The sequence below is a fragment of the Euleptes europaea genome, unplaced genomic scaffold (assembly GCF_029931775.1).
Source record: "Euleptes europaea isolate rEulEur1 unplaced genomic scaffold, rEulEur1.hap1 H_3, whole genome shotgun sequence".
Lineage (NCBI taxonomy): Eukaryota > Metazoa > Chordata > Lepidosauria > Squamata > Sphaerodactylidae > Euleptes > Euleptes europaea.
In genome coordinates, this window is record NW_026612051.1 from 354,634 (window position 1) to 381,655 (window position 27,022).

The window sequence follows — 27,022 nt, forward strand, 5'->3', positions numbered from 1 at the left end:
TGTCTTGTTTCTTAATATGGCCTCAATTTTCAACTATTCAAATCAAATATGGTGAAGTTATAAATATTGGAAAATTAAAGGTCTTCTCCCTATTATTTATGTAATTTCCTCATATGACAGGAAATGCCCATGTCTAAAAACATCCTCTAAAGCAATCAATTTGCGTACTTCTCATAATGACACATGTCCCACAGCAGTAGAATCCAGTGACTGTTATAAAAAAACAAACCCAGACATAAAACAACTACATGAACTGATTTCTCAGTATGCAAATGATCAGATTCTTTTGATGGGTGATTTCAATGGTGTTACTCTCCCAATCTTGGATAAAAAATCAAAAGCAAAAGACGAAAACGAAGGATGCTTACCTAAAACCTTCTTCACCATGGCTTCAGAATTGGAAATACAAGATATCTGGAGAACAATGAATATAACGGCTAAAGAATATACTTTTTATTCAGCGAGACACGACTCACACTCCAGAATAGACATGATATGGGCTAGTAAATCTATTTTCACGCAACTACGTAAAATCCAAATTGTACCAAGAACTTTTTCTGATCATAATCCAGTTACATTTGAATGGAACAATAAACAAGCATTTAGATGGCGATTAAATGATAAACTTTTAAAGGATAACAAGATTCAAAAAGAACTACAGGACTTAATTAAAGATTTCTTTGAAATTAACCTTAATGGGGAAACTTCGCTGAATACAGTTTGGGATGCATTTAAAGCTGTTCTAAGAGGATTTATGATACAGAAACACACGGCCTGGAAGAAAACTCAACTACAATTTACCAATAATATACTTTGGGATCTACAAAATTTGGAGCAAAAACTGGTTATGGCTTTACATGAAGAAGAGAAAAATGACATACAAATGAAGATTTCTGTATCTAAACACCAACTAAATTTGATAACAATGGAGGAAATGAACAAAAATTTAAAATCTGCTAAACAAAAATACTTTGAACATGCTAATAAACCTGGAAAATTTTTGGCGACCCAACTGAAAGATTCATTTCAAAAGAAGATTATAACAAAAATCCAATCCGCTAAAGGACCAGTTTATACAACTACGGATATACAAAAAGAATTTGTTTCATTCTATACTAAGTTATATCAGAAAGAAAATATCTCAAAAAAGAAAATAGACAAGTTTTTAAATTCAATACAGATGAATGTCCTTTCAAAGCCCCAACAAGAATGGATAGATGCACCAATTACAAAGGAGGAAATACAAGAAGCAATAATGAAACAAAAAACGGACAAGACACCAGGACCAGATGGAATTACTGCACTATTTTATAAAACATTTAGTGACAATTTAGTGAACTTTTTTGTATTACTTTGTAATACAATTTTGGATAAGGGAGCATCCCCAGAGACTTGGTCACATGCATTTATATCGTTGATACCTAAGGAAGGAAGAGATCCAGAAAAAACTTCAAATTATAGACCTATCTCGCTGTTGAATGTGGATTATAAGATTTATGCTTCGGTCTTATCGAATAGGATAAAGCATTTTATTAAGGACCTTATACATGAAGACCAAGCAGGTTTTGTTCCAGGAAGGCAAATTAAAGATAATATAAGAGTTTTATTAGACTCATTGGAATATTATGATCAGAATATTCAACAAACGGAGGCCTTTGTATTTTTGGATGCAGAGAAAGCCTTTGATATGGTCTCCTGGGACTTTATGAAAAAGATATTGGAAAAATTAAATTTTGGAGACCGTTTCTTGAGAGGTATATCGGCCATATATACATCCCAACAGGCAAAAATTCTGGTGAATGAATCGATGTCTGACAACTGCGCAATCAAGAAAGGAACCAGACAAGGATGTCCTCTGTCTCCACTATTATTTTTGTTGGTGTTGGAATCACTATGTTGTAAGCTAAGGAGTATGGAGGACATTGGCGGATTAAAAATTAAAAAACATGAATTCAAATTGAGAGCATTCGCGGATGATCTTCTGTTAATTTTGGAGAACCCAACACAATCAATGAAGATATTGTTGGAAACTTTGGACGATTTTGGAAATGTATCGGGATTTAAAGTTAACCAAGAAAAAACAAAGACAATATTTAAGAATTTATCAGAAACAGAACAACAGGAATTTATATCATACACAGGTTGGGAGAAGGCTAATAAGATCAAATATTTGGGAATCTGGATCTCTGCAAAGAATAAAGACTTGATAACCAATAACTATCTTAAACTATGGGACAAAATAAAAACTGATATGATCATTTGGTCAAATAAAAAATTGTCACTTTTGGGACGTATATCCCACAGCAGTAGAATCCAGTGACTGTTCTAAAAACAAACCCAGACATAAAACTGCTTCCAAGTAGTGATGGTATCTCTAGCTGAGATAACCTGAGGAAATCTAGATCATTCTTGAACTCAAACTAGGCTACTAAACGAATGATTAAAAAAGGATTCCAATGCCAAGTCACCCATTTCTGATAGCCTAGCAACTTTATAATTCAAGTTAACATTACAGAGATTTAAAACTCCTTTTTCTGTTGATTTCTAGAGGGTTTTCATCATCATGATTCTAGGTGGCTTATCCATCCATATAAATTTCTGGATCATTTTTGCCACATATATATAATTGCCAAATTCACTATCAAAAGACTATTCATGAATAAAAACATTCATCTTCATCAATGATAACCTGCCAAGCCAAGAAGTTTATAACTTTCTCCAAAAACTCTATGCCATTCATCAATTTTTGATAGCCAATAAAGGATTATTCCCTAAGCTTCTCTGTTATCCACACTCCCAAATACAGAATAAGCTTTGTGCACCAAGGATTTGGATACATCTCTGCAATAACCTTTTTGAATTCCTAAGAGAAATTTAAGCACATCGTTTCAGATTATCCTCCACAATTTCCACAAATCCACTTTGGGTACATTTTTTAAGGAAAATCCTATCAAACCAGGTTTGGGGAGACCTTCACCAAAGCTGGAGAAAATCCAGAAGGGGTAAGACTCAATGACAACGTCATGCGAAAGCCCCCAGAAGAACATCTAGAGTTCAGGCAGCAAAGTGGAGCAAGAGCTCTGTGTGAAAGTGACCATAATATTTAGTAGGGATTTGAATTCAGGTGTCCATCGCCCAACCTTAGCATCCTCTTATCCACTGTCCTTGACTGGCATGTGCAACTGAGCCAGTATGTACTTCGACACCAGAGAGAGAACTTTTTTTTATCACCTCACACAGCCTGTGAACATAATACATTTCAATGAACCGCATTGGCACATTTGTCATCAGGTACCATGTATTGAGGGGCTGAGAGATAATGGGGGACACAAATGTGAAGAAGTTTATAAAGATCTCACAATGATTTAAAAGTAATATATTAAAAGCACAGGATCTCACAATGTATTGGAAGTATACGAAAGGCATGTCTAATTTGGGAAGTCAGACTCTTTCCCTAATCCCTTCAATGATGGTGAAATAACTCTCAGAGATTGGACCGTTGAAAAGTGGCATAAAATACTGTAAATGAGCAATTAAATCTTGACGGATGACAGGCTACCTTCCTTCCCCCCTCCCCTCCCCATTACCAGTTGTTCCAGACATTCATGCATGGAATCATGTAAAATGTACTTTGCCCTCTGCAGTACAGAACTTGTATTGTGGCCTAAATAGTAATAATAAAAAGGTACAGGCTTTAAAAAGAAAGGAAAAGGCATACAAGTTATTATAACTCTCTTCAATGTTAGTACATATTTTTATCTAATATGTTTGTCCTGGAATAAATGGTGTTAAGATAAAGTTAACAAGCCAACCAGAAATGGTGTCCATTGAGTACAAAAGAACATAGTTCAAAATAAAGAAGGCAAACCTTTCACTTTCATAACCAAAGATTAGGATCCAATAATATAATTTTATTCCTGTTATATAAAGGAAGCAATAGAATAATCAGGAATAAACTTTTTTAGCACAATACCTCATTGTAATGTAGGGTTGCCAACTCCAGATTGAGTATTCCTGGAGATTATGGGGGTGGAGCCTGGGGAGGGTGAGGAAGGGAAAGACCACTGTAGACTATCATGCCACAGACTCCACCCTCCAAAGCAGCCTTTTTCTCCAGGGGAACTGACCTCTGCCATCTGTTATAATTCCAGGAGAGCGCCAGGCCCCCACCTGGAGGTTGGCAACCCCAAATGTCACTTGGGTTAGGAATTAGCTTTATAAAAGCTGAAACAAATTATGAAATGAACAAACAGTAAAATCTCCACACAAATAGTAACGTATCAACACTTAACAAGATGGTGCAAATGAAAACACCACTTTCCTCTTTTGTCATACACAGAGCAGCATTCTGGATCTTTGCAGAAGAATTGAAATGATCTCATTCAAAGCATTTTTTTTAAAAGTAGGAACACATACTCTTTTCGGACTTTCAAATCTTAACAGGACAATGGTCTTTAAAGAGCAATGAGTTTTTGTTATTGAGTTACACTGATAATGGAGATTGAGTTATCACTCATCATTTTGTACTGTGACTGACAGCGCAAAAAACCCCTATTTTGTACACCTTCAAAAAGTGATGCCAACTATTTAGCAAAATTAAGAAAAAGAACGTGCTGCCTGTTGCAATTCACCCACTGAATTCAATGGGACTACATGGCAAATAGAGAGCCCCATGGGGCAGAGCGGTAAACTACAGTACTGCAGTCAAAGCTCTGCTCTTGACATGAGTCTGATCCCTACGGAAATAGGTTTCAGGTAGCCGGCTCAAGGTTGACTCAGCCTTCCATCCTTTCGAGGTTAGTAAAATGAGTACGGGTAAAGTGCAAATGACTAGGGATGGCGATGGCAAACCACCCCGTAAACATGTCTGCCTACTAAATGTCATGATGCGACATCACCCCATGATGTGATGTCACCTTTACTCATAGCAAATATATATACAACTGCAGTTATGGAATATAGGGTACATGCCAGCTAACTTTTCTGGGAATATTAGGAATCTGCCAAACACTGTCACTGAGAAAATGAGAAGAAGTAATATGAAAGGCTTAAATACACCTTAGGTATCAAACCACCATTCATACTTATTTTAGCATCATTCATACTTTATACCATTATTCCATGAAATCAAGCTCAGTTTCACTGTATGTCATATTTCCATATCTTCGAATAACCAAGGTCGAGCTCATCAATATTATTATTTTTCTGTTAGTACATTTTTCAATCAATTTTGTCATGGTTATAAGTACATATATTTTGTGGAAGAGTTTCCACTACAAACATTGATCAAACAGATGATATTATACAAAATTAAGTTATAAAAAAAAGGAAATAGACTCACCATGCCTAAATTCACCTCAACATCTAAATGATTCTCTCCATTGACCATTGAAGGATTATTGGAGTTCAAACTGCTGAGGATATTTTCTGCTATTTGGACAGTAGGCTGCAGGAAAGTTAACTCGTTTCTCCTAGACTCAGAAGATAAGCAGACTTGGTAAGAATATGGTAAAGTTCCATCCTCGTAATTGGGAGGGAAAATGGTGCCAGTCTTTGCATCAGGAATAAAGCACTGAAGGAAGGTGGGGTGCCTTGACCGTCGGAGTTTCATCATTATGGTCAGTGTTACTGTAACAAGGAATAGGAAGGATACCAAGGCCAAGGCCAGTACCAAATAAAACTGGAGGTCAGACTGAGAGTCTGAGTCACTGGGTTGGGTGTTCATTTCCGGAAGAGCCTCCTGGAAGTTCTCAGCAAAGACGAGGTTCAGAGTCACGGTTGCTGAGAGAGGAGACTGCCCGTTATCCTTCACCATAATGACCAGCCTCTGCTTCACAGCTTCCCTCTCCAGTAACGCTCGGGCTGTTTTGATCTCTCCCGTGTGGGACCCAATGGTGAAAAGAGAGGGCTCCGTGGCCTGCAGCAGGTGGAAAGAGAGCCAGGCATTGTGTCCAGAGTCAGCATCCACTGCCACCACTTTGGTCACCAGATAACCTGATTCAGCTGACCAAGGCACCATCTCAAACAAAGATGAACTTTCAATTCCTTGGGAAGGATAGAGGATCTGCGGAACATTATCATTCCTATCCAGGATACACACTCTCACTGTGGTGCTGCTATTGAGCGATGGGGAGCCTCCATCTTGGGCCTGAACTTGAATTTGAAACTCCCGGAATTGCTCATAGTCAAAGGAGCGCTGCGCATAAATGGTGCCAGTCTCAGAATTAATAGATAGGTAGGAGGAGAGGGGCAGGTCTTCAATATTGCTTTTGAGGATGGAGTAAGTGATTTGTGCATTGCGATCCTCATCTGGGTCAGAGGCCTTGACACTGAAAATGGACGCTCCAGATGGGTTGTTCTCTAGCACATAGGAAGTATAGGAAGCCTTTTCAAAGGCTGGAGGGTTATCATTGATATCTGAGATCTGTAGGGAGATGGTTTTGTATGTGGAGAGAGGAGGGATCCCCTTGTCTGTGGCTGTGATTGTAATATTATACTCCGGGATCTTTTCTCTGTCAAGATAACTATCTGTGAGGAGTTTGAAATAATTATCTGACGATGATACTATCTGGAAAGGTACAAGGTCTCTGAGATGGCAAGTGACTTCTCCATTCTCCCCAGAATCTGAGTCATGAACTTTGAGCAAAGCAATAACAGTTCCAGGCATGGAGTCTTCAGGGACTGTACTGGATACAGAAGTAAGTACCACTTCTGGAGGATTGTCATTCACATCAAGGATCACAATCTCCACTTTACAATATGCCACTAAACCACCTCCATCTCTGGCCTGAATTATCATCACATAACTTTGTCTTTCCTCAAAATCAGTCATTTCCTTAAGTGTAATGATTCCAGCATTGGGATTCAGGCTGAATTTCTGCCTGGCTCTTTCTGGGATTTTGTTGAAAGAATAAACGATCTCTGCATTTGATCCTTCATCAATATCAGATGATTTAACTTGCAACACAGAAGTTCCTTTGGGTGCATTCTCTTTCAAGGTTACCTTATAGACTGCCTGGCTAAAAATCGGTGTATTGTCATTAATATCAAGAACTGTTACCAATATGTTGGTGGTCCCAGTTTTTGCTGGTTCTCCTCCATCCAGAGCTGTAAGGACCAAGTGGAGTGTGTTTTCTTTTTCCCTGTCCAGTTGTTTCAGCAATATTAAGTCTGCATATTTATCACCATCTTCACTTTCTATAATGTCTAGTTTGAAATAAGGAGTTGAGCTCAGCTGGTAAGTCTGGAGGGAGTTGATCCCAATGTCATCATCTTCAGCATTTCCAAGAGAAAACCGAGCTCCTGGCAAATTTGATTCACTCACTTCAAGTAAAATATTTTTTTTTAGGAAATGGGGGGAATTATCATTGATGTCATCAATGAAAACATGTATATGGAAAATATTCATAGGATTATGAACAACAGTTTCTAATTTTAAGATACAAGAGGGTGATTTCCCACATATTTCTTCCCGGTCTATCCTCTCATTCACATATAGGTTGCCATTTTGTTCATTAAGAGTGAAATATGGCTTTTCTGAAGAAATACTAATCTTGCGCTTAGATAGCTCTCTTACATCCAATCCAAAATCTTTGGGAAGATTCCCCACAAAAGAACCCTTTTCTGTTTCTTCCAGAATTGAATAGTGAACCTGCTCAGACCTCACCAGACAAAAAAAAGACAAAAATATGCACAAAAAGAGTACTTGCCTCTTGATCTCCCTGGTTCTCTCTGCATGTCTAATTTCCATTACCCTGATTTTCAGAGCTGCCTTTCCAGATACCAGTATTTGTAAACATTCCATCCCTTGGCAGTAAGATTTTGAAATTTAGTTCTTATTACCTGAGGGCTCCTGAGAAAGGAAGAGATTTCAGTTCTGGAGGAGCTTTTAAAATAAAGCCGTCTCCTTCCTCTCTCCTCCTGTATAACAGATGGAGAATTTTGCAGGAGTCTCCACTGCTGATCCAGTATTACTCCCATCTTGTCCAACAGCGACACCTTGGGTTCACTGGGAGAACATAACTTCCCTGCTTTTTTATCAGTCTGTTTAACATCTATTCCCAAGTGGGCAACTTCTCCAGATGTACATTTTCAGATGCATAGCTATGCTTGTATTAAAGATAGATCCATATAATTTTTACTCATAATTTTAAACATTCCATATCCTTTTCCTCTATACATCTCTCCTGTGTTTTAAAACTCTTTACTAGTATGTTAGCTGCACAGCACAGTGGAAAACCTGAGCCTTTTGAATTTCTTTTTAAGATGGTGTTTCTACTAAATTTGAAAATAAATACAGGAAAGTATCACACGAGAAGAGAAAATTAAAATATACTCACAACATATGTACACCTGCCTGAAATACAGCTTGTGAGAACAGCAGTTTGATGAAAAAGACCATGTGGTTTGTATCATAAGATTACTACCACAGGCTTAGTTTAACCTATACTTTTTAGCAATATGCATTTTCGACACTTGGGGTTTCAAGAAAGTTATTGTGACAGAGTCCTTAGAGATCCCTGCAGTGTGAGAAAGTGAGTTAATTGCTGTTATGTTTCAAATGCTTCGCCAGAAAAATAGTTTAAACTTGTATGTGTGTGTGTTAAGTGCCATCAAATCGCTTCCGACTCATGGCGACCCTATGAATCAACGTCCTCCAAAATGTAAGTTTCAGCTTACAATAATCAATTTCAAAACAATAAAAACACACATGCAGAAAAATGTATAGCAAGCAATCATGCACCTGAATAACAACAAAAACTGGCTCCTTAAGAGAGAAAAATAATAACAAGAGAAGTACCAATTACAAAGAGGTTTGGGGGGGGGGAGATGTTTTCAACCAGTATCAAAAAGACTGCAGATCTGGTGCTAGGTGATAATGAGTGAACAAATAGTTCCATAGTCTTGGTGACAGGACCCAGCCATGATGAAAGGACCCAGCCATGGTGTTCACCCTCCTCGATCCTTCCATTGGGGGGTCTCACAATATGGTCCCTGAACATGATCTTAATCAGAAAACAGGTTCATGTGGGAGAAGATGGTGCTTCAGGTACCATAATCCCAGACCGTGTAGAGTGATATAGGCAATATCATAATTGACATAAGAGTAAACCAACAGCCAGAAAAAATCTTCCAAATGGATGTGGTTCCTCTGACTCACTTTTGCTAGCTGCCTTACTGTCACATTTTGGAACCAGTTCACTCTTGTGTTTGAAGACATCCTCATGCAGACTACACGGAGGTAATAAGGGCATAGAGAAAGGCCAAATCATACCTCTCAAGGAAAGGCCAAGACTGGAATGCCATCTGAAGCTGGTTAAAGGCTTCATGCCACAAAGACATTCTGGGCTTCCTTCTCTAGGCTTGGATCTAGCAAAACCCTAATCTGTGAACCTGCTCCAGAAGGCGAAGTACATCCCTGCCCAATACAGGCTTCCTCTGAAGATCCTTAATTGGTTTATTACCAATCAACATGACCTGATTTGGAGAGAAAATTGCAAGAGTCAAGTAGCACCTTAAAGACTAACAAAATTTCTGACAGGGTATGAACTTTTGTGAGCTCATACCATCAGAAATTTTGTTAGTATTTAAGGTGCTACTGGATTCTTGCTCTTTTCTACTGCTATTAACATGGCTACCCATCATTATCTATCATCTGGCTAGAGTTTCAGTTTACTGGCCCTGATTCAGCTCTCCGTGCCAAACAGCTTTTCTCTTGATATGATTTTCTTTGGAAGGTGAGTCCACAGTGAAGACTATGTTATGGACAATACATGGACTTCACATATTATGACCTTTTTATTAGTCCCACAGTTGAACCTCTGAGGAGAGAATAATCTCAGCATGATTTCCTCAGGTGCTCTTTGGACTCAGCTTCAGTGTTGCTAATTATGAAGTTGACCGCCTTTTGCTGCTGAAGTACCCCCTTATGCTGCATTCCACTTCATTCTCTTCCAACACAGTTCAACTGAATTTAAAGCTAAAATGTGCAGCACATAAAAGTAAAAGGTAAAGGTCACCTGTGCAAGCACCGGGTCATTCCTGACCCATGGGGTGACGTCACATCCCGACGTTTACTAGGCAGACTTTGTTTACGGGGTGGTTTGCCAGTGCCTTCCCCAGTCATCTTCCCTTTACCCCCAGCAAGCTGGGTACTCATTTTACCGACCTCGGAAGGATGGAAGGCTGAGTCAACCTTGTGCTGGCTACCTGAAACCAACTTCTGTCGGAATCAAACTCAGGTCGTGAGCAAAGCTTGGACTGCAGTACTGCAGCTTACCACTCTGCGCCACGGGGCTCCTTCATTCTCTTCCAACACAGTTCAACTGAATTTAAAGCCAAAATGTGCAGCACATAGAAGCGATATATTCAACCATGTTTGGTAAACAGTAAGAGCTGCTGTGAAATATCAGCTAAGATACCAAGTGCTTTGTTTGAATCTTGCCTTTGCTATGATCTTACTAAGAGCCAGCATGGTGTAGTGGTTAAGAGCAGCAGACTCCAATCTGGAGAACTGGGTGTGTTTCCCCATTCCTCCACAGGAAGCCTGCTGGATGACCTTGAGCCAGTTAAAGTTCTCCCAGAACTGTCTCAGCCCCATCTACCTCACAAGATATCTGTTGTGGGGAGGGGGAGGGAAGGCAATTGTAAGCCGCTTTGAAACTCCTTAAAGGTAGAGAAAACCGAGGTATAAAAACCAACTCTTCTTCTAATTGGCCTTAGACAAGCCAGTCCTCCTCAGCCACATTCCCTGCCATACAGAGAACTAAAACAGACCTACTTTGCACCTTACTAAGGATTGCAACAAGATAATGGATGGGGAGGGCTATGAGAACTAAATAATGTGACAGAAATGTAAAGTTACTTAATATTTACAAATCATTCTTCGAACAGAAAGGGAGGATTCAAAAGGTAAGATTCAAAGGCCTCAGAGCATGTGCAATTGTTAGGATGCCACCCCTCTTACCAATCTGATATCAAGAGGAAGATACGCAACAATAAATTGCTCCCTGCTTGGTATCTGGTAAGTGCTGCTGATTAAAACAGATGTATATTATAAAACAAATGGGATCTCACTGATGAATCTCCAAAAAATGTCAAAGAACCTAGCAAAGGAGTTAGAACAGAAACACTAAGACACCTCATTGCTCTTCAAAATATCTGACAGAACAAGCCAATGAAAAATCCCTGCCAAGAGTAATAAATACAGATACAATAAAAGAAAATGACATTAATCGACTCACCTGGAATATTTGGTCTCCACTGCTAAGATTTGAATCTTCAAAAGTTACGATAGGCTCATTTGTGTCACAGGTCTGCTGATTATTAAACTGTTTTTTCCTAGAGTCTGTGGTGAGAGAAACGTCTTGGCAATAAGAGTGAAGAAAAGCTCGGACTCCATCAATTCCTACAAACTGGGAAACTGGGACGCCACCAAAATTCATACTTCCAGAGGCACACAACTGAGAATGTCTCCATCTGTGAAGTCTGATAGCCAGCAACACAAGAAGGAAAGCGAAAAACAAGCAGGAGACAAAAGCCACAGCAACCACCAGGTAGAAGGTGAGATCTAATTGGGGGTCTGAAGGAACTGAGATGCTGCTAATATCAGAGAGGCTTTCAGGGATGCTGTCGGCCAGCACCACAGTGACCATGACGGAAGCAGAGAGAGGGGGCTGCCCATTGTCCTTCACTAAAACCACCAGGCTTTGCTTGAGAGCATCCTTGTCTAGAAAGAAACGGGCTGTCCTGATCTCTCCAGTGTGGAGTCCTATGGTGAAAAGCCCTGGCTCTGTGGCCTTCAGTAACTGATAGGAGAGCCAGGAGTTCTGGCCAGAGTCTGCATCTACCGCCACCACCTTAGTGACCAGATATCCTGGCTCAGAAGAATGAGGGGCCAACTCAATTCCAGTGGAGCCATCAGTGGGGCTAGAAGGGTACAAGATTTGGGGGGTGTTATCATTCTGATCTAAAATTAAGAGACTCACTGAGATGTTGGAACTGAGTGGTAGGGAGCCTCCATCTTGGGCCTTAACCCAGAAACTGATCTCCCGCACTTCTTCATAATCAAAAGAGCTCAATGCATAGACAACACCTGTTTCAGAATTAATGGAGAGGTATGATGAAAGAAAAGATTGATCATGTCCTTCCATGATGGAATATGTTATTCTGGAATTCTCTTCCCAGTCAGGATCATCTGCACTCAAGGAAAAGATGGAGGCCCCTCTCAGATTATTCTCCAGGAGATAAGATGTGTAGGCGGATTCTGCAAAGAGGGGAGGATTGTCATTTGCGTCTAAAAGGCTTACAGCTATCACAGTGGCTGTAGAAAGAGGAGGAATCCCGTGATCAGTAACTGTGAGGGTGATACTGTAGGATGCCACTTGCTCTCTATCCAAGACATCGTCTGTCACCAAACTGTAAAAGTTATTCATGGATTTTTTCAGCTGAAAAGGGAGGTTTGGGTCTATTGAGCATGTGACCTCCCCATTAATTCCAGAATCACCATCTTGCACATTGAGAATGGCAACAACAGTACCAATTGGTGAATTCTCCAGGATGTCATTGATGACATAGGTTACTTCTAATTCAGGCGCATGGTCATTCAAGTCTGAAATGAAAATCACAACTTTTGATGTGTCACTCAGGCCTCCCCCATCTTTGGCTTGTACCTCGAATTCATATAAAGAAGAATCCTCATAATCGAGTTTCCCTCCAAGTGTTATTTTACCAGTTGTAGAGTTAAGGAGAAATGTTTGAGAGTTACGTTTCAGTAGTGTTTGAAAATAGTATTTTATCTCCCCATTAATTCCTTCATCTAGATCGATTGCTCTTACTGTAATGACTGTGGACCCTTTAGGAATATTCTCCGGGACAGTTGCTTCATACAGAGGTTGGCTGAAAACTGGAGCATTGTCATTGGCATCTAGAACTATTACGTGGATTTGAGCAGTGCCGGATCTCACTGGGTCTCCCCCATCAAAAGCTGTGAGGATCAGATCATACATTGATTGCTCTTCCCTATCCAAAGGTTTATCCAACACCAATTCAGCACGTCTAATGCCATTTTCATCTATTTGCACTTGCAGAGAAAAATGACTGCTGCTTGTAAGTTGGTAATTCTGTATTGAATTTATACCCAGATCTGGATCTTCAGCTCGAGGAAGGTTAAATCGGGACCCCAATGTAGTTGCCTCACTGATTTCAAGCTCCTGTTCCCATGGATGGAATTGAGGATCATTATCATTTACATCTGTAATTTCCACTTCTATTCCATATATCTTTAATTTCCTCTCCATAATAACCTGAAGATTTAAGGTGCACTTTTCTGCCTGTCCACAGATTGCCTCTCTGTCTATTCTCTCTGAAGTTTGTAAAATACCACTGTTGAAGTTCAAAGCAAAATACTGAATGGTACCTGTCCTGGTAATGATCCGGAGTTCGTGTTCAGAAAGAGGCTTTCCATCCATTCCTAGATCCTTTGCGATATTCCCCACAAAGGAGCCTTTCTGCATCTCTTCAGGAACGGAATAGCGAATCTGCCCAGCAACTGCCTTCCACACAAACAGGGTGATTAAGTATTGCAGGATGCCTTTGTTCACACTGCTCCATTGCCTCTGTATTTCTCCCATCCCCTTGCAGCAAGGTAAGGGATTCTTGTTCTTCTGGTTCTGACTCCAAGGAATGGAGGGCCTTCTGGGTTGCTTTTAAATTAAATGTTGTATTTGTTTAATTCCCTGTAACGTCAGTCCAGGTCTGATCTCTCTGCTATTTTGTTCCTGTGTCTTCAACTGCAGTGCTTGGTTAGCTGGATCTTCTAAGGGAAAAATTTCCCTTATTGGTGAACAGTGACACCCAGAGTCCCAACTGGAAATTACAGATACTTACTAAACGTAGTCTTTTGTTTTCCTTGATCCGATCGTTCTTTATTCTTTATTTAAAATGTTTTCAAGGCAAACTTACCTAATTTTTATTTATGATCGTAAACTGACTTAAAAAAATACAATAGTTGTCAAGATTAGACACAGTGCTACATAAAACAGCATTATGATATATGAACCAATGTTGCTTTCTGTGCTTCATTTAATAGAAACTTCATGTTTAAAGGCATCTGATATGCCATCTTTCCTGACTGCTGCACAATGCAGGAAACCCAAAGTATTCCCTATGGACAGCTTGAATTCAGCCTCTGCTTGAAGACCTCCAGCAACAAGAGATGACCACAACATTATGCTAATTTGTTCCATTATTGAACTGCTGTCATTAGAAAGGGTCTCCTAATATTCACCTGAAATCTACCTTCCTATAACTTCAGTCCATAAGCTCTATCCTTGTCCTCTGGCACTGCAGAGAACACAGTTTTGCCCTCTTCAAGTATTTGAAGACTGTGATCGTATCTCCATTCTCAAGGCTAAGCAGACCCAGTGTCTTCAAACTTTCCTCAACAGGTTTCCAGCCCCCTGCCCATCTTTGGGGCCCTCTTCTGAACCCCTTCCATTTGCTCTGCATCTTATTAAAGCATGGGGCCCAGTAACGGGCCCAGTAATCCAGACAAGGTCTGCTAGTGCAGAGTAGAATGAAACTATTGTTTATTTATTTACCTCATTTATACCCCGCCTATTTCCCCAAATGGAGAACCAGCGTGGTGTAGTGGTTAAGAGCGGCAGACTCTAATCTGGAGTACTGGGTTTGATTCCCCACTCCTCCACATGAAGCCTGCTGGGTGACCTTGGGCCAGTCACAGGTCTCTCAGAACTCTCTCAGCCCACGCAGAGGCAGGCAATGGCAAACCACCTCCGAACGTCTCTTGCCTTGAAAACCCTATGGGGTTGCCATAAGTCAGCTGTGACTTGATGGCACTATCCAACAACATTTCCCCAATGGGAACCCCAAGTGGCTGACAAAGTTGTTTTCCCCTCCTCCAGAATGACCCGGTGCTTGCACAGGGGGAACTTTACCTTTACTATTTTACCCTCACAACAACTCTGTGAGGTAGGTTACGCTAAGTGTGTGTGACTGGCCAAAGGCACCCAGCAACCTTTCATGACAGAATGGGAATTCAAACCTGGGTATCCCAGACCTTGTTTGACACTCTAACCCTAAAGTCCCCAACTTGGTGCCTGTTGGTACCATGGTGCCCACTGACATTTTTTCTGGCATCTGCCAAGTGTTTTTAGAAAGTAAGCAGGACCAGGCGGGGCTTTTGCCCAGCACTGCATTTGGTTGGCCATTGGAGATCTGATTGGCTGTTCATATTTTTCAAAAAATTTCTGGAGCAGCTGCAACCACAGTGTTGGTTTTATTATCTCAGTCCTCTTTCCCAGCGTTATTTTTAAAACTTACCCCTCTCCTCCCCTGCACTTGGGACTTCCTCTGTGTGTGTGCATTTCACTCCACTTCCTGAAGCAACCATTTTGTGGTGGGCTCTGCCTCCCATGCCAGCCAGTTCATGGCTGCACCTAACACCCTGCATCAAAATCCCAGCGCTGAAACAGCATTAGTCTTATCTGTAGTTGTGTCACACTGTGACACTGTAGCTGTGTCCATTTGTGATTAACTGTAATCCCGAGATTATTTCCCATGTATTACTGCCAAACTAGGTATCCCCAGTTTATACCTGTGCATTTGCACACTTGATTCTTTTGCTTAAATATGGTACTTTCCATTGTCTCATGTTGCACAATTTCCCCATTTAACTATATATGTATTACACAGATCTTTTCACTTTCCATACACCTTTGATACATTCAACTGTAGTCTGCCTCTTACATGAATGCTATTTCATATTTTCATGTCAGAACTAAGGCCATGTACCACTTGCTCTTTCAGTAAATATCTACAAATACTACCAACGCAAATGTACCCTAAGGAATGTGATAGACCTGATTGTAATATTATCTATTAGCCAAATGGTTAACAGCGATTAACTAATAATTTCCTGGATTGAGGCAACTGTTGCTATTACTTAAGGGTTTCATGCGAAGGCGTTACAGAGATATAGGCTGATGACGTAGTGAAAAACACAGAGAAGGCAGTTGAATAAAAGAAAGAATGCAAGAAGCTGCACATAAAATCCTGGTAAAAGATCCAATAATTACCTGGCAATTTAACAACAAAAAGTTGACTCACCTGGAATACGATCTGATTTCCACTGGTTAAATTAAAATCTTCACCAGCGAGGATAGGATCCTTTACCTCACCAGTCAAATCATTAGTCAGAGTATTAGAATAATTTGCCTTCGAAAAATTGAACTGGCTTTTCCTAGAATCTGTGGTGAGAGAAACCTCTTGGCAATAAGAGTGAAGAAAAGCTCGAACACCATCGATCCCCACAAATTGTGAGACTGGAACGCCACTGAAATTCACACTCCCAGAAGCACACAGCTGTGAAGTTCTCCACCTGTGCAACCTGATAGCCAGCAACACAAGCAGGAAGGCGAAAAACAAGCAGGACACAAAAGCCACAGCGACCACCAGGTAGAAGGTGAGGTCCGACTGGGGTTCTGCTGGAGCTGAGATGATGCTAATATCAGAAAGGCTTTCTGGGATGCTGTCGGCCAGCACCACAGTGACCATGACGGAGGCAGAGAGAGGGGGCTGCCCATTGTCCTTCACTAAAACTACCAGGCTTTGCTTGAGAGCATCCTTGTCCAGAAAGAAACGGGCTGTCCTGATCTCTCCAGTGTGGAGTCCTATGGTGAAGAGTCCTGGCTCTGTGGCCTTGTGTAATTGATAGGAGAGCCAGGCATTCTGGCCAGAGTCTGCATCCACCGCCACCACCTTAGTGACCAGGTAGCCAGGCTCAGAGGTGCGAGGGGCCAGCTCAACTCCAGTGGAGCCATCAGTGGGAACGGAAGGGTACAAGATTTCTGGAGCATTGTCATTCTGATCCAGGATGAAGAGCATCACTAAGACGCTGGAGCTAAGTGGTGGGGAGCCTCCATCTTGAGCCTTGACCAGGAAGTTAATTTCTTGGAACTCTTCATAATCAAAGGAACGCAGGGCATAAATAATCCCAGTCTCAGAGTTAACAGAAAGGTAGGAGGAAAGGTAGGAGGAATCATTGATATCTGTTTCAGTGATAGAATAAGTTATTCTAGAGTTCTCATCCCAGTCTGCATCACTTGCTGTTAGGGAAAAGACTGAAGCTCCTCTCTGGTTATTTTCCATGAAATAAGATGTGTAGACTGATTTTGAAAAGTGAGGAGGGTTGTCATTTGTATCTACAATGTGAAGCGCTATGACCATGGCTGTAGAAAGAGGAGGTGTCCCATGATCAGTTGCAGAAACAGTGATATTGTATGATTCTCTCTGCTCCCTGTCAAGGTTCTCAGCTGTTACCAAACTGTAAAAGTTATCTGTGGATTTTTTCAGCTGAAAAGGGAGGATTTGGGAAATCAAACATGTGACTTCACCATTAATTCCTGAATCTCGATCTTCTACATTTAAAATAGCAATAACAGTTCCAGATGGTGAATTCTCCTTGACGGAGCTTGTGAGAAAGGTTACAGTTAACTCTGGGGCATTATCATTCAGGTCTTTAACGGTGATCTCAACCTTTGCCCTGTTGAACAGTCCGCCATAATCCTCAGCGTGCACCTCAAATTCATAAAAGGAGCATGCCTCAAAGTCAATGTCCCCCATTACTGTTATCGTGCCAGTTGTTGAGTTTAAAAGAAACATTTGTGAGTCCCTCTTGGTGACCTTTTTGAAAGAGTATTTCAGCTCTCCATTGATTCCTTCATCCAGATCGACAGCTCTAACTGTACAGATTGTGGACCCTTTAGGAATATTCTCTTCAATGCTCACTGCATACAGGGGTTGACTGAATACTGGCGCATTGTCATTCGCATCTGAAACAATTACTTTGATTTGAGCTGTGCCAGTCCTGACTGGATCACCTCCATCAGTAGCTGTGAGGATTAGTTCATACACTGATTGCTCTTCCCTGTCGAGCATTTTTTCCAGCACCAGCTCCACGTGCCTGGCACCGTTCTCTCCCATTTTCACATCCAGAGAAAAATGGCTGCTGCCTGTAAGTTGGTACCTTTGCACAGAATTAATTCCAAGATCTTGATCCTGAGCTTCAGGTAGAGGAAACCGAGAGCCTTGGATAGCTATCTCATTGACTTTCACTTCTTGTTCCCCAGGAGGGAAGTTAGGGGCATTGTCATTTATATCTGTAATCTCCACTTCAACTCCATACAGTTTTCTTTTACTCTCAACAATAACCTGAAAGTTTAAGATGCATTTCTCTGCCTGTCCACAGACTGCCTCTCTGTCTATTCTCTCAGAGGTTTGTAAATGACCATTGTGGATGTTTAAAGAAAAATACTGAACCATACCTGTTCTGGTAACTATACGCAGGTCATGGTCTGGAAGATGCTTTCCATCCATCCCTAGATCCTCTGCAATATTCCCCACGAAAGAGCCTTTCTGCATCTCTTCAGGAATGGAATAGTGAATCTGCCCAGCAACTGCTTTCCAGACAAACAGCAGGATTAGATATTGTAAGATTCCCTTATCTTTGCAGTTCCACAGCTTCTGTGTTTCTTCCATCTCCTGACAGCAAGGTAAAAGGCACTGGTTCTCACTGGAACAGGGCTAGGGTCCTCTGTTTCTTCGTAAACCAAATGTTGAATTTGAAGACTGATCACTCTGTTACTCTGAGTAGTAAAGAATCATGGAGCGGAACTGGTGGTTTTGAGTGCAGTTTTCTGCTGAATTGGTGAACAGCGACACCCAGAGTCTCATCCAAAAACGGCAGGTTTTCTTTTGTTTTGTTTTTGTCATGAGATTATTCTCACATCTTTGGTCATTAGATTCTTCCTTTTCTTCATCAAAAAATTCTGACCAAAGCCTGAACTTCAGGTCTGCAGATTCAGAATCTGATTAAGCAAATGGACCTGAGTGTATCCCACAGATTCAAGTACAGCCTAGTATACTGCTTAAATCTGTTGATCCCCTTTCTGTTGTGTATACATATCTTTTTATTTAATGAATCTAGGTATACATTATGTTTAGGATTTTTGCTTTTGGTTTGTTTGTTTGTGGGGTTGATTAATATATGTATGTAAGTAGGAAAAGTGATTTATTGAAAACAAACCTAAGCTTTCTGGAACTAAGATAACTGAGTTCTCACCCAGTTATTAGACCTTTGGATTCTCTGGGGCTACCCAACTGTCACGCACATTTCTCCTGCTGGTATTCTGATACACTTTCCCTATACACCCCCTGGGGGCAACTGTAGGCATGCAGCCTGAACATTTAATATGTGAGAGCTTAAGAGTGCAGTGAGGGGGGCAATCTTAACTAAGTTTGAAACTGGAACAACCCGAATGTAACAATATGCTCAAATGAATTTATTAATTTAAACTGAATTGGATTTTGAACACCAGGTACCCAAGTTTGCATGTATGCCCTTCATTCTAGGATGATCAGTGACTGAATTTAAATTAATAAAAAAGTGTTTATATCTGTCCAGTATTCCATTATCAGAGTAAACCATTTTAGCATTTCACATTCATAAAGCCGTAATTTCACGAGGAAGCGTGGTGTAGTGGTTAGGAATGGTGGAGTCTAATCTGGAGAACTGGACTCGATTCCCCACTCTCCCACATGAGCATTGGAGTCTAATCTGGTGAACTGGGTTGGTTTCTCCACTCCTACACATGAAGCCAGCTGGGTGACCTTGGCTAGTAACATTTCTCTCTCAGCCCCACCTACCTCACAAGGTGTCTGTTGTGGGGAGAGCAAGGGAAGGAGATTGTAAGCCAGCTTGATTCTCCTTAAAAGGTAGAGAATAGGTAGAGAAAAACCAACTCCTCCTCTTCTTCATCCAGTGATGTGGAAGGTAACCCATAAGAACATAAGAAAGGCCATGCTGGATCAAACCAAGGTCCATCAAGACCAGCAGTCTGTTCACACAGTGGCCAACCAGGTGCCTCTAGGAAGCCCACAAACAAGACGACTGCAGCACTATTGCCTCCCTGTGTTCCAATGCACCTAATATGTTCCAATGTGTTCCAATGCACAGGCATGCTCCTCTGATCGAGGGGGGGGGGAATTGGTATGCATCATGACTAGTATCCAGAGTCCTCTTAAGAGCTGAATGTCTAAATGAAAATATACAGTCATGAACCTCTTCACAAATGGAGCACCCGAGAAGTTTTCAGTTATTTGTGGGGTGAAGGAAACATGGATGGCAGGGCTAAAGATAGGTGTGATCTAGAGAATAACATCCAGTTCCACCCCATTTACTCTATAACATGCTTTATGCTTTCTTTGGAAACTTTATCCAGATATGCTAATAATCTAAAAAAAAATGCAACTGACATTTGAAGGTCTTGTTTCCAGGCAATCTAGTCAACAACGGCTTGCTTGTTTCCCTTTAGATCTCTATGAAGTTCTAGAGACTTGCTTTTTAAACAATGAAAATCATCATCATCATCATCATCATCATTTGTTTATTACGGTCAAAGACCAGTTTATACAAAAAGAGATATCATAATAATTAAAACAGAATGTCTGATATTTGGTAAAATAGTCTGTTTAACGTAAAAGTCATTTTAGCAGCTTCTTCTGCCTTATTGCACATGCCCTAGCACAGAATCTCGCAACCTGATAGGTAATATCTTTAACAGAATCTTCTAATAATAAAGTGGTATAACGAACTCTGTCTTTATCTGGGAAGCTAGACAAAATTGGATCAATGAGCATTTTGCGTATGTCTTGATAAAATGGGCAGTGTAATAGCACATGTTCAACAGTTTCCACCATTCCAGATTGGCATGGACAGAGGCAGTATTCGTAAGGGAGACTGGCATACCTCCCGTCAAGAAGAGCAGATGGAAGGGCATTAAAACGTGCTAAGGTGAAGGCTCTCCGGTGTTTAGGGTGTTCTAAGGTATTGAGATAATTTGGAGGGGCCAAATTTTTTTTACGGTTCTCCGAGTAAGCCCTTGATCTGTCATCTTGAAGGGCAATGTCCCAAAGCCTCTGTTTGACTATTGCTTTTGCTCCTTGATAGCCAAGATTTAGAAGAGTTGTACTTGATAAACCTAAATGTTGGAGTTTATCCTCGGTTAGATTAATCCATCTTGAGGAGAAATTATCTGCAAAGATTAGGGGAGTTAAACCAGATGAGAACAATTTAATCTTTAACCAATAAGAAATGGCATAGTACCAGGCTCGTGTTTCTAATGGTACCATCCCGGCTTCCAGTCTAATCAGTGCAGTTGAAATACATTGAGGGACACCGAATAAGGATCTGAGAAATTTTGACTGGACTACTTCTAATTTGTGAAAACTGTTATAGAGGCATATCTGCAACCCAAACGTGAGTTGAGGGATCACTTTCCCCTGGAAGACTTTCATGGCAGAAGGTATATGGGCACCCCCTTTTGTAAGGGAGAATCTCAAAGTTGCCATAGCAGTCCTCTGGGATGTCTCAGACACTTGGGACAGCTGAGCTGACCATGAGCCAGAGGCTTGAAATGTTATGCCAAGGTATCTAAACATCTTGACTTGGTCGATCTCATGGCCGTCTATCTGCCACTTATGTTTTCTGGTCTTGTGAGAGAAGACCATGATTTTGGTCTTAGTAAAATTAATTAATAAGTGCTCCTCTTTGCAGTAAAACGCCAAAGCTCTAAGGGCTCTTCTAAGTCCTACCTCTGTATGCGCTAAAATTACTGTGTCATCCGCATACAAGAGTGTGGAGATTGGTCTGTTTGCCATGATGGGTGGGTGGAAATTAGGGTTAGATAGGCATCGTACCATAGAGTTTACATAAAAGTTAAAGAGCAGTGGAGCTAAAATACATCCTTGCTTCACTCCTCTTTTAACTGGTATCTTGTGTGATAAATGGCCATGGATGTTACATCTCACTGCCAAATGATTATTTTCATGAAGTGTGCGTATGAGGACAAGCAGTCTCCGATCTATAGTAGAAGATTCTAATTTTTTCCAGAGTCTGTTACGCGAGATGCTATCGAATGCCATCTTGTAATCAACGAAGGCTGCGTAAAGGCCCCCCCAACAATGAAAATCTAGGAATTCAGAGATAGAGCTAGTATGTATTTATCAGGTGGCATTGACCCCACAAGCCTTCTGTATCTCCAGGTCTGGGGGAAAACAGAGGCCTTCTGTTGACAGTGTGTTGGGGGAGAATAAGTGGGTGAAAGGACTGGTGGAGGAATGCATCAGAAGGCCCTGCGGTTCCATCCTCCTTCAATTTTATTTCCTCTTAAAATGCAACACTGAATGTGAAATATAGAAATGTGAAATATGGAAATATCACAATATATTAATGATAACAACAGAGAACACTGAAGGACAGAAAACTAGGTAATCACCATGGTAGATCTTTGCGGAATTCTATTTATTACAAAAATCAATCGAAATACAATGTAAAATAGAAGACTGTACCAAATGCTATGTTTAAGTAACTATTGCCAAATACCCAAAACTTTTGACCAAGACATATCAGTTTTTCCCTACGTCCATCCATTTGATTTGATAATTTCTTTAAGTGACTGGAGTTGATATATTTAATACATTGCATTCATGGAATAATCTCAAGCACGTATCTGATAAAAACACTAGAGCAATATTGCATCAAGGAACATGGATAAATGCTCTTAGATCACGTAAACCAGAATTGCTGCAAAGAATACAAAAAGGGAGCTTGCTGCTCTATATGGTGCCTATCTCAGCCCTGGCTTGAATGGGCTTAGGATGGTAACAAAGTCCTACATCAATGTATCCTGAAGATATGTGGGTGGCAAACCCTGCTGGAACCATGCCAGGATAGACTGGATGGCAACAGGCTGTGTCATGGGAAGACCAGGGCTTAGTCACCAACTTAAGTCTCACCAGGCCCAGGCACACCCCCAACATTAGTGCAACACTACACTAATGTAAAATTGAGTGGCAGCAGGGCCAGGTCATAGGCAGACCAGGGCTTACTCAACTTCCTATGCCTCTACAACTCCAAGTGCTCTCCCAGTTCCAATGCAGATGTTATGCCTCTAAAACCTCTGACAAATCACTGAAACATTCCATAGAGGTTCATGCCAGTGAAAACCTCAAATACCTTTCACACCCCACCTCCAAGACCTGGGGGAGCTTAAGATACCAACTGAATCTATAGTCACTTACAGCCTTCCAAGAACTATATAATACTATGTAATACTCTTTCAGGCAGAAGGCAGCTGCTGCATCTAAGTTCTCAAATGCTGAAGGGGTCCAATTTAGATTGGAACTGCAGCTGTGCAGGGGGAGGAGAGACTTCAACAAGTCATCCCCTGCTCAGTTTTCCTGGTGTTTAAATTTGCTGAATTGTTTTAGCCATACAAGTTTATTTCTCTCTTCATTGGCTTCCCATCAATCGGGGAGCCCAAAATTCTTGATCCGGTGGGCACTTTTGGAATTCTGAGATAGTGTATTGGGTAGCACCACCAAATGGCTTTCGTAGGAGCAGGAACCAATCACAAAATGGCTGCCATGGGGAACAATCACAAAATGTTGGGAGGTTCTAAGCCAAGCATCAACCTATCAGGCAGGCAGCTGTTCCTGAATAGGTGCTCCATGCCAATCCAAAGCTAATACCTCCCGTGGTCAGGATTCACCCTTTACTTTAGGGAAGAATTAAGTGGGCATCAGGGAACTTATGCATGAGCACCATGGTGTTACCCAACGGGCTGCCAATCTCCCGGACTGGTCATGGCAACCCCAAACAGATGCGCGCCAACCCCAAATGGAATGGGGACGGCTCCCACGCCAGCAAGTGAAATTGACAAGGGGGAGAAGCCTCTTGGAGAGAACCAGAGGGAATCCATTTTCCTATGTGCCCCGTTCCAGCAGAAGCCATCTCGCAGGGAGCTGTCAAGCACATAGTCTTCGTCTACACCCCCCTCCCCAGCCTCATCAGCATGATTAATAGCCCATTGGAAGACATCAAGATACCAATGAAGGATCGTTCTCCGGCTATGCAAAGTGACGCGCCCCGGACACAGCTATGCGCGTCTTTGTGTTAGAATGTTAATCCAATCTGCAAGCAACTCCCGGTCCTCCCGGAATTGCGCAAATCAATGGAAATAGGATAGTTTGCTCAATTGCCCTCTTGCCTCACCCCAGCAGCCAACCATTAGTCTTTTTATCACCTTTTGTTTTACATGGGAACCACGAAAGGGTAATCTCATTACCCCGCCCCAGTAAAGAGTATATCTGGGGTCCCCACTATCTATTTGTTACCTTAGGTCTTCCCCTGGCATGCATGCCATCACGCTGGTGGTTTGGGCTTTGCGCAGCCTGACCACGCTCCCCTCCCATTTCACTGGTCGAACCTCGGGAACCCCCCTTCCATCCCCCCCTTTCCCAGTATTTTAGCCCACGGAACCCGGGGCAACTGCGCTTCAGGACAGGTGCAGTATTTCCCGTCATCAAAGTGCCTCCCACATGGGCAAACTTCTCTAAAACTACTCTCTTTATTTCCTAGGATCTCTGTGTTGTTGTGTACATGTGATTTGAGTGTCTGTGCACATACTATTAATAAGTAAACCTTTGAAACTAAATCCATTGACTCCGCTTTATTCTTTGAATCATGGTTTGGACTCCCGTAGACACAGGTTAGATCCTGCAGGTTATGCCCATTGCCAGTTATTGAATGCTAATTTCCCCATATAAATATTCATAACTGAGCAATTTGGATAATAATGGTAACCATGGGTGTCATGTTGAATATCAATGCTGTAAACGAATACATGATATTTTAAAATGCCATGGGCTAACAGTAGAACCTTCAACATTTGAGCACACTATATATATTTGTGATCACTGGTCTCCAGTGATCATCATACTACTGTAACAAGATGGCACTAATCCCTTTTTTAAAGTATCCCTGAGATATTACATACATTTGTCCTTAATAAAGTCTTATTAAAACTGTTACACACATTAACGTAGGCTAAAGGAGAGATACCAGGAGCCAAGCTATCTCTAAATTGTTCCCAAATCCTGGATTTGCTTATTTCATATTTACCTGCCCTCATCTGTACTTCCTTGCTTAAAATTATTCAGGCAGAGAATGGTATACTTGCTTCATATTCCTCTCCTCCCCCTTTGAAGGATAAATACCATCATAAGTAAACAATTTTAGTAATGTATTTTGTGATGTTTAGTACTTGTACTTACTAGGTTTTATGCAAGGAGACTTGCAATTCCAAATACATTTCTTTACCATATTAGGATCTTTTAAAACAAAACCTCAGGGATTTGAAGAATAGTCAGAATCTTCCCTTTTAGAGTGGCAATTTTGCCCAAACAAAGTTTTAACTTTTTCAGAAGTGTCAAAACCATTTCCCCTTGCTTTACTAATGGTTGAAAATTCTCTCTCATCAGCCTATCCACATTATCTACAAGCAAGAATCCTTCAGATCTCCACTGGGACCCTGTCATGTTTCTAGTCCATGTTCTTATGCACCTCCATATGGATTCTTAGCAATACCAATTTATCTGGGTTAATCTTATAGTCTTAGATCATACTAAATTAATTTAATAGTCTGACCACATTAGCAAAATAAATTTTGGGGTTACACGATGTAAAAAACAGTTCATCTGCATAAAACCATGTTTTGTTGATTAAATTCCCTACCCCAATATTCTGAATATCCTTCTAAATCTAACTGCCAAAACTTCTATATGCAGATTAAACAACAACAGGCATGCTGCCTTCCTTTCTTCTCCATAGAAACTTCTCCATTTGTGGAGAGATGGGCATTAACTAATATTGTAGTTGCTGAAAGACTATATATTGGAGTAATCCACATCTGGAAATGATCCCTGAAACCAGATACATGTAATGTTGGCGTCAGAAAATTCCACTCGCTCCTTTCAAAAGCCTTTTCTTTATCAATTAAGTAGAATGCCATTAGGGTTTTTTTTCTTAATTAAGTCAATGAAATTTATCATTTTTTTCTGATATTCCTCTCTCTCTCTGTGTGTGTGTGCATTTTCAGCTCTCCCCTAATACATGATTTGGAACATTCCTAAACTATGGGAAATTTACATCTGAGGTATTACTCATCATGAAAAAAGACTTCTCATCCCTTTAAGTGGAGTGAATTGTTTAATATCCAGTCTCAGTTACTTTAGCTGTCTGAGTCTGATAGTGAAATTTCATGGCAACATGGTGTGCATCTATGATTGGGTTTTTTGCCACATGACCACAATGGGACAATATGTGAACTATTAAAGAAACAGTCAGTCCTTGAATGTGTTTTTGTCAGTATGGATAGAAAGTGAAATGTTTTGATACAGACATATATCTATATAAATCTATCAAAACGAAGTCCTCAAGCCAATCTAAAAAGAACTTTGGGATTTGAGTACGAGTTAGTCTTATTTTATCTATTACATCTTTGAAATCTCCTGCTCACTATACATAGAATCATAGAGTTGGAAGGGACCACCAGGGTCATCTAGTCCAACCCCCTGCACAATGCAGGAAATTAACAACTACCTCCCCCCACATCCCCAGTGACCCCAACCCTCCCCCCCACCATGCAGGATCCCACAATCAAAGCACTCTCAATAGATGGCCATCCAGCCTCTGCTCAAAGACCTCCACCGCCCTTGCTCTACAAAAAGGAATGTCCAGAGAACAGGTCGTCTTTTTATTATTCATAGAATAATAGAATCGTAGAATCAGAGTTGGAAGTGACCACGAGGTCATCTAGTCCAACCCCCTGCACAATGCAGGAAATTAACAACTACCTCCCCACACATCCCCAGTGACCCCAACACTACCCCCACCATGCAGGATCCCACAATCTAGGGTAAAGGTAAAGGTCCCCTGTGCAAGCACCGGGTCATTCCTGACCCATGGGGTGACGTCACATCCCGACGTTTCCAAGGCAGACTTTGTTTGCGGGGTGGTTTGCCAATGCCTTCCCCAGCCATCTTCCCTTTACCCCCAGCAAGCTGGGTACTCATTTCACCGACCTGGGAAGGATGGAAGGCT

At 41.1% G+C, this 27,022-nt stretch overlaps 2 protein-coding genes across 2 annotated transcripts; both read right to left on the minus strand.

Moving 5' to 3' along the window:
• Positions 1-2,764: 2,764 nt before the first annotated feature.
• Positions 2,765-13,678, minus strand: LOC130492951 (uncharacterized). The gene is made up of 4 exons (XM_056866729.1): positions 11,230-13,678; positions 9,161-9,231; positions 5,342-7,806; positions 2,765-2,863 (listed from the first exon to the last, which is right to left on the minus strand). Exons 1-4 carry the CDS (start codon positions 13,629-13,631, stop codon positions 2,765-2,767), a joined length of 5,037 nt encoding a protein of 1,678 aa, XP_056722707.1. The 5' UTR covers positions 13,632-13,678.
• Positions 13,679-13,786: 108 nt separating this feature from the next.
• Positions 13,787-18,558, minus strand: LOC130492953 (protocadherin gamma-A8-like). The gene is made up of 3 exons (XM_056866730.1): positions 16,789-18,558; positions 16,129-16,383; positions 13,787-13,816 (listed from the first exon to the last, which is right to left on the minus strand). Exons 1-3 carry the CDS (start codon positions 18,556-18,558, stop codon positions 13,787-13,789), a joined length of 2,055 nt encoding a protein of 684 aa, XP_056722708.1.
• Positions 18,559-27,022: the final 8,464 nt, after the last annotated feature.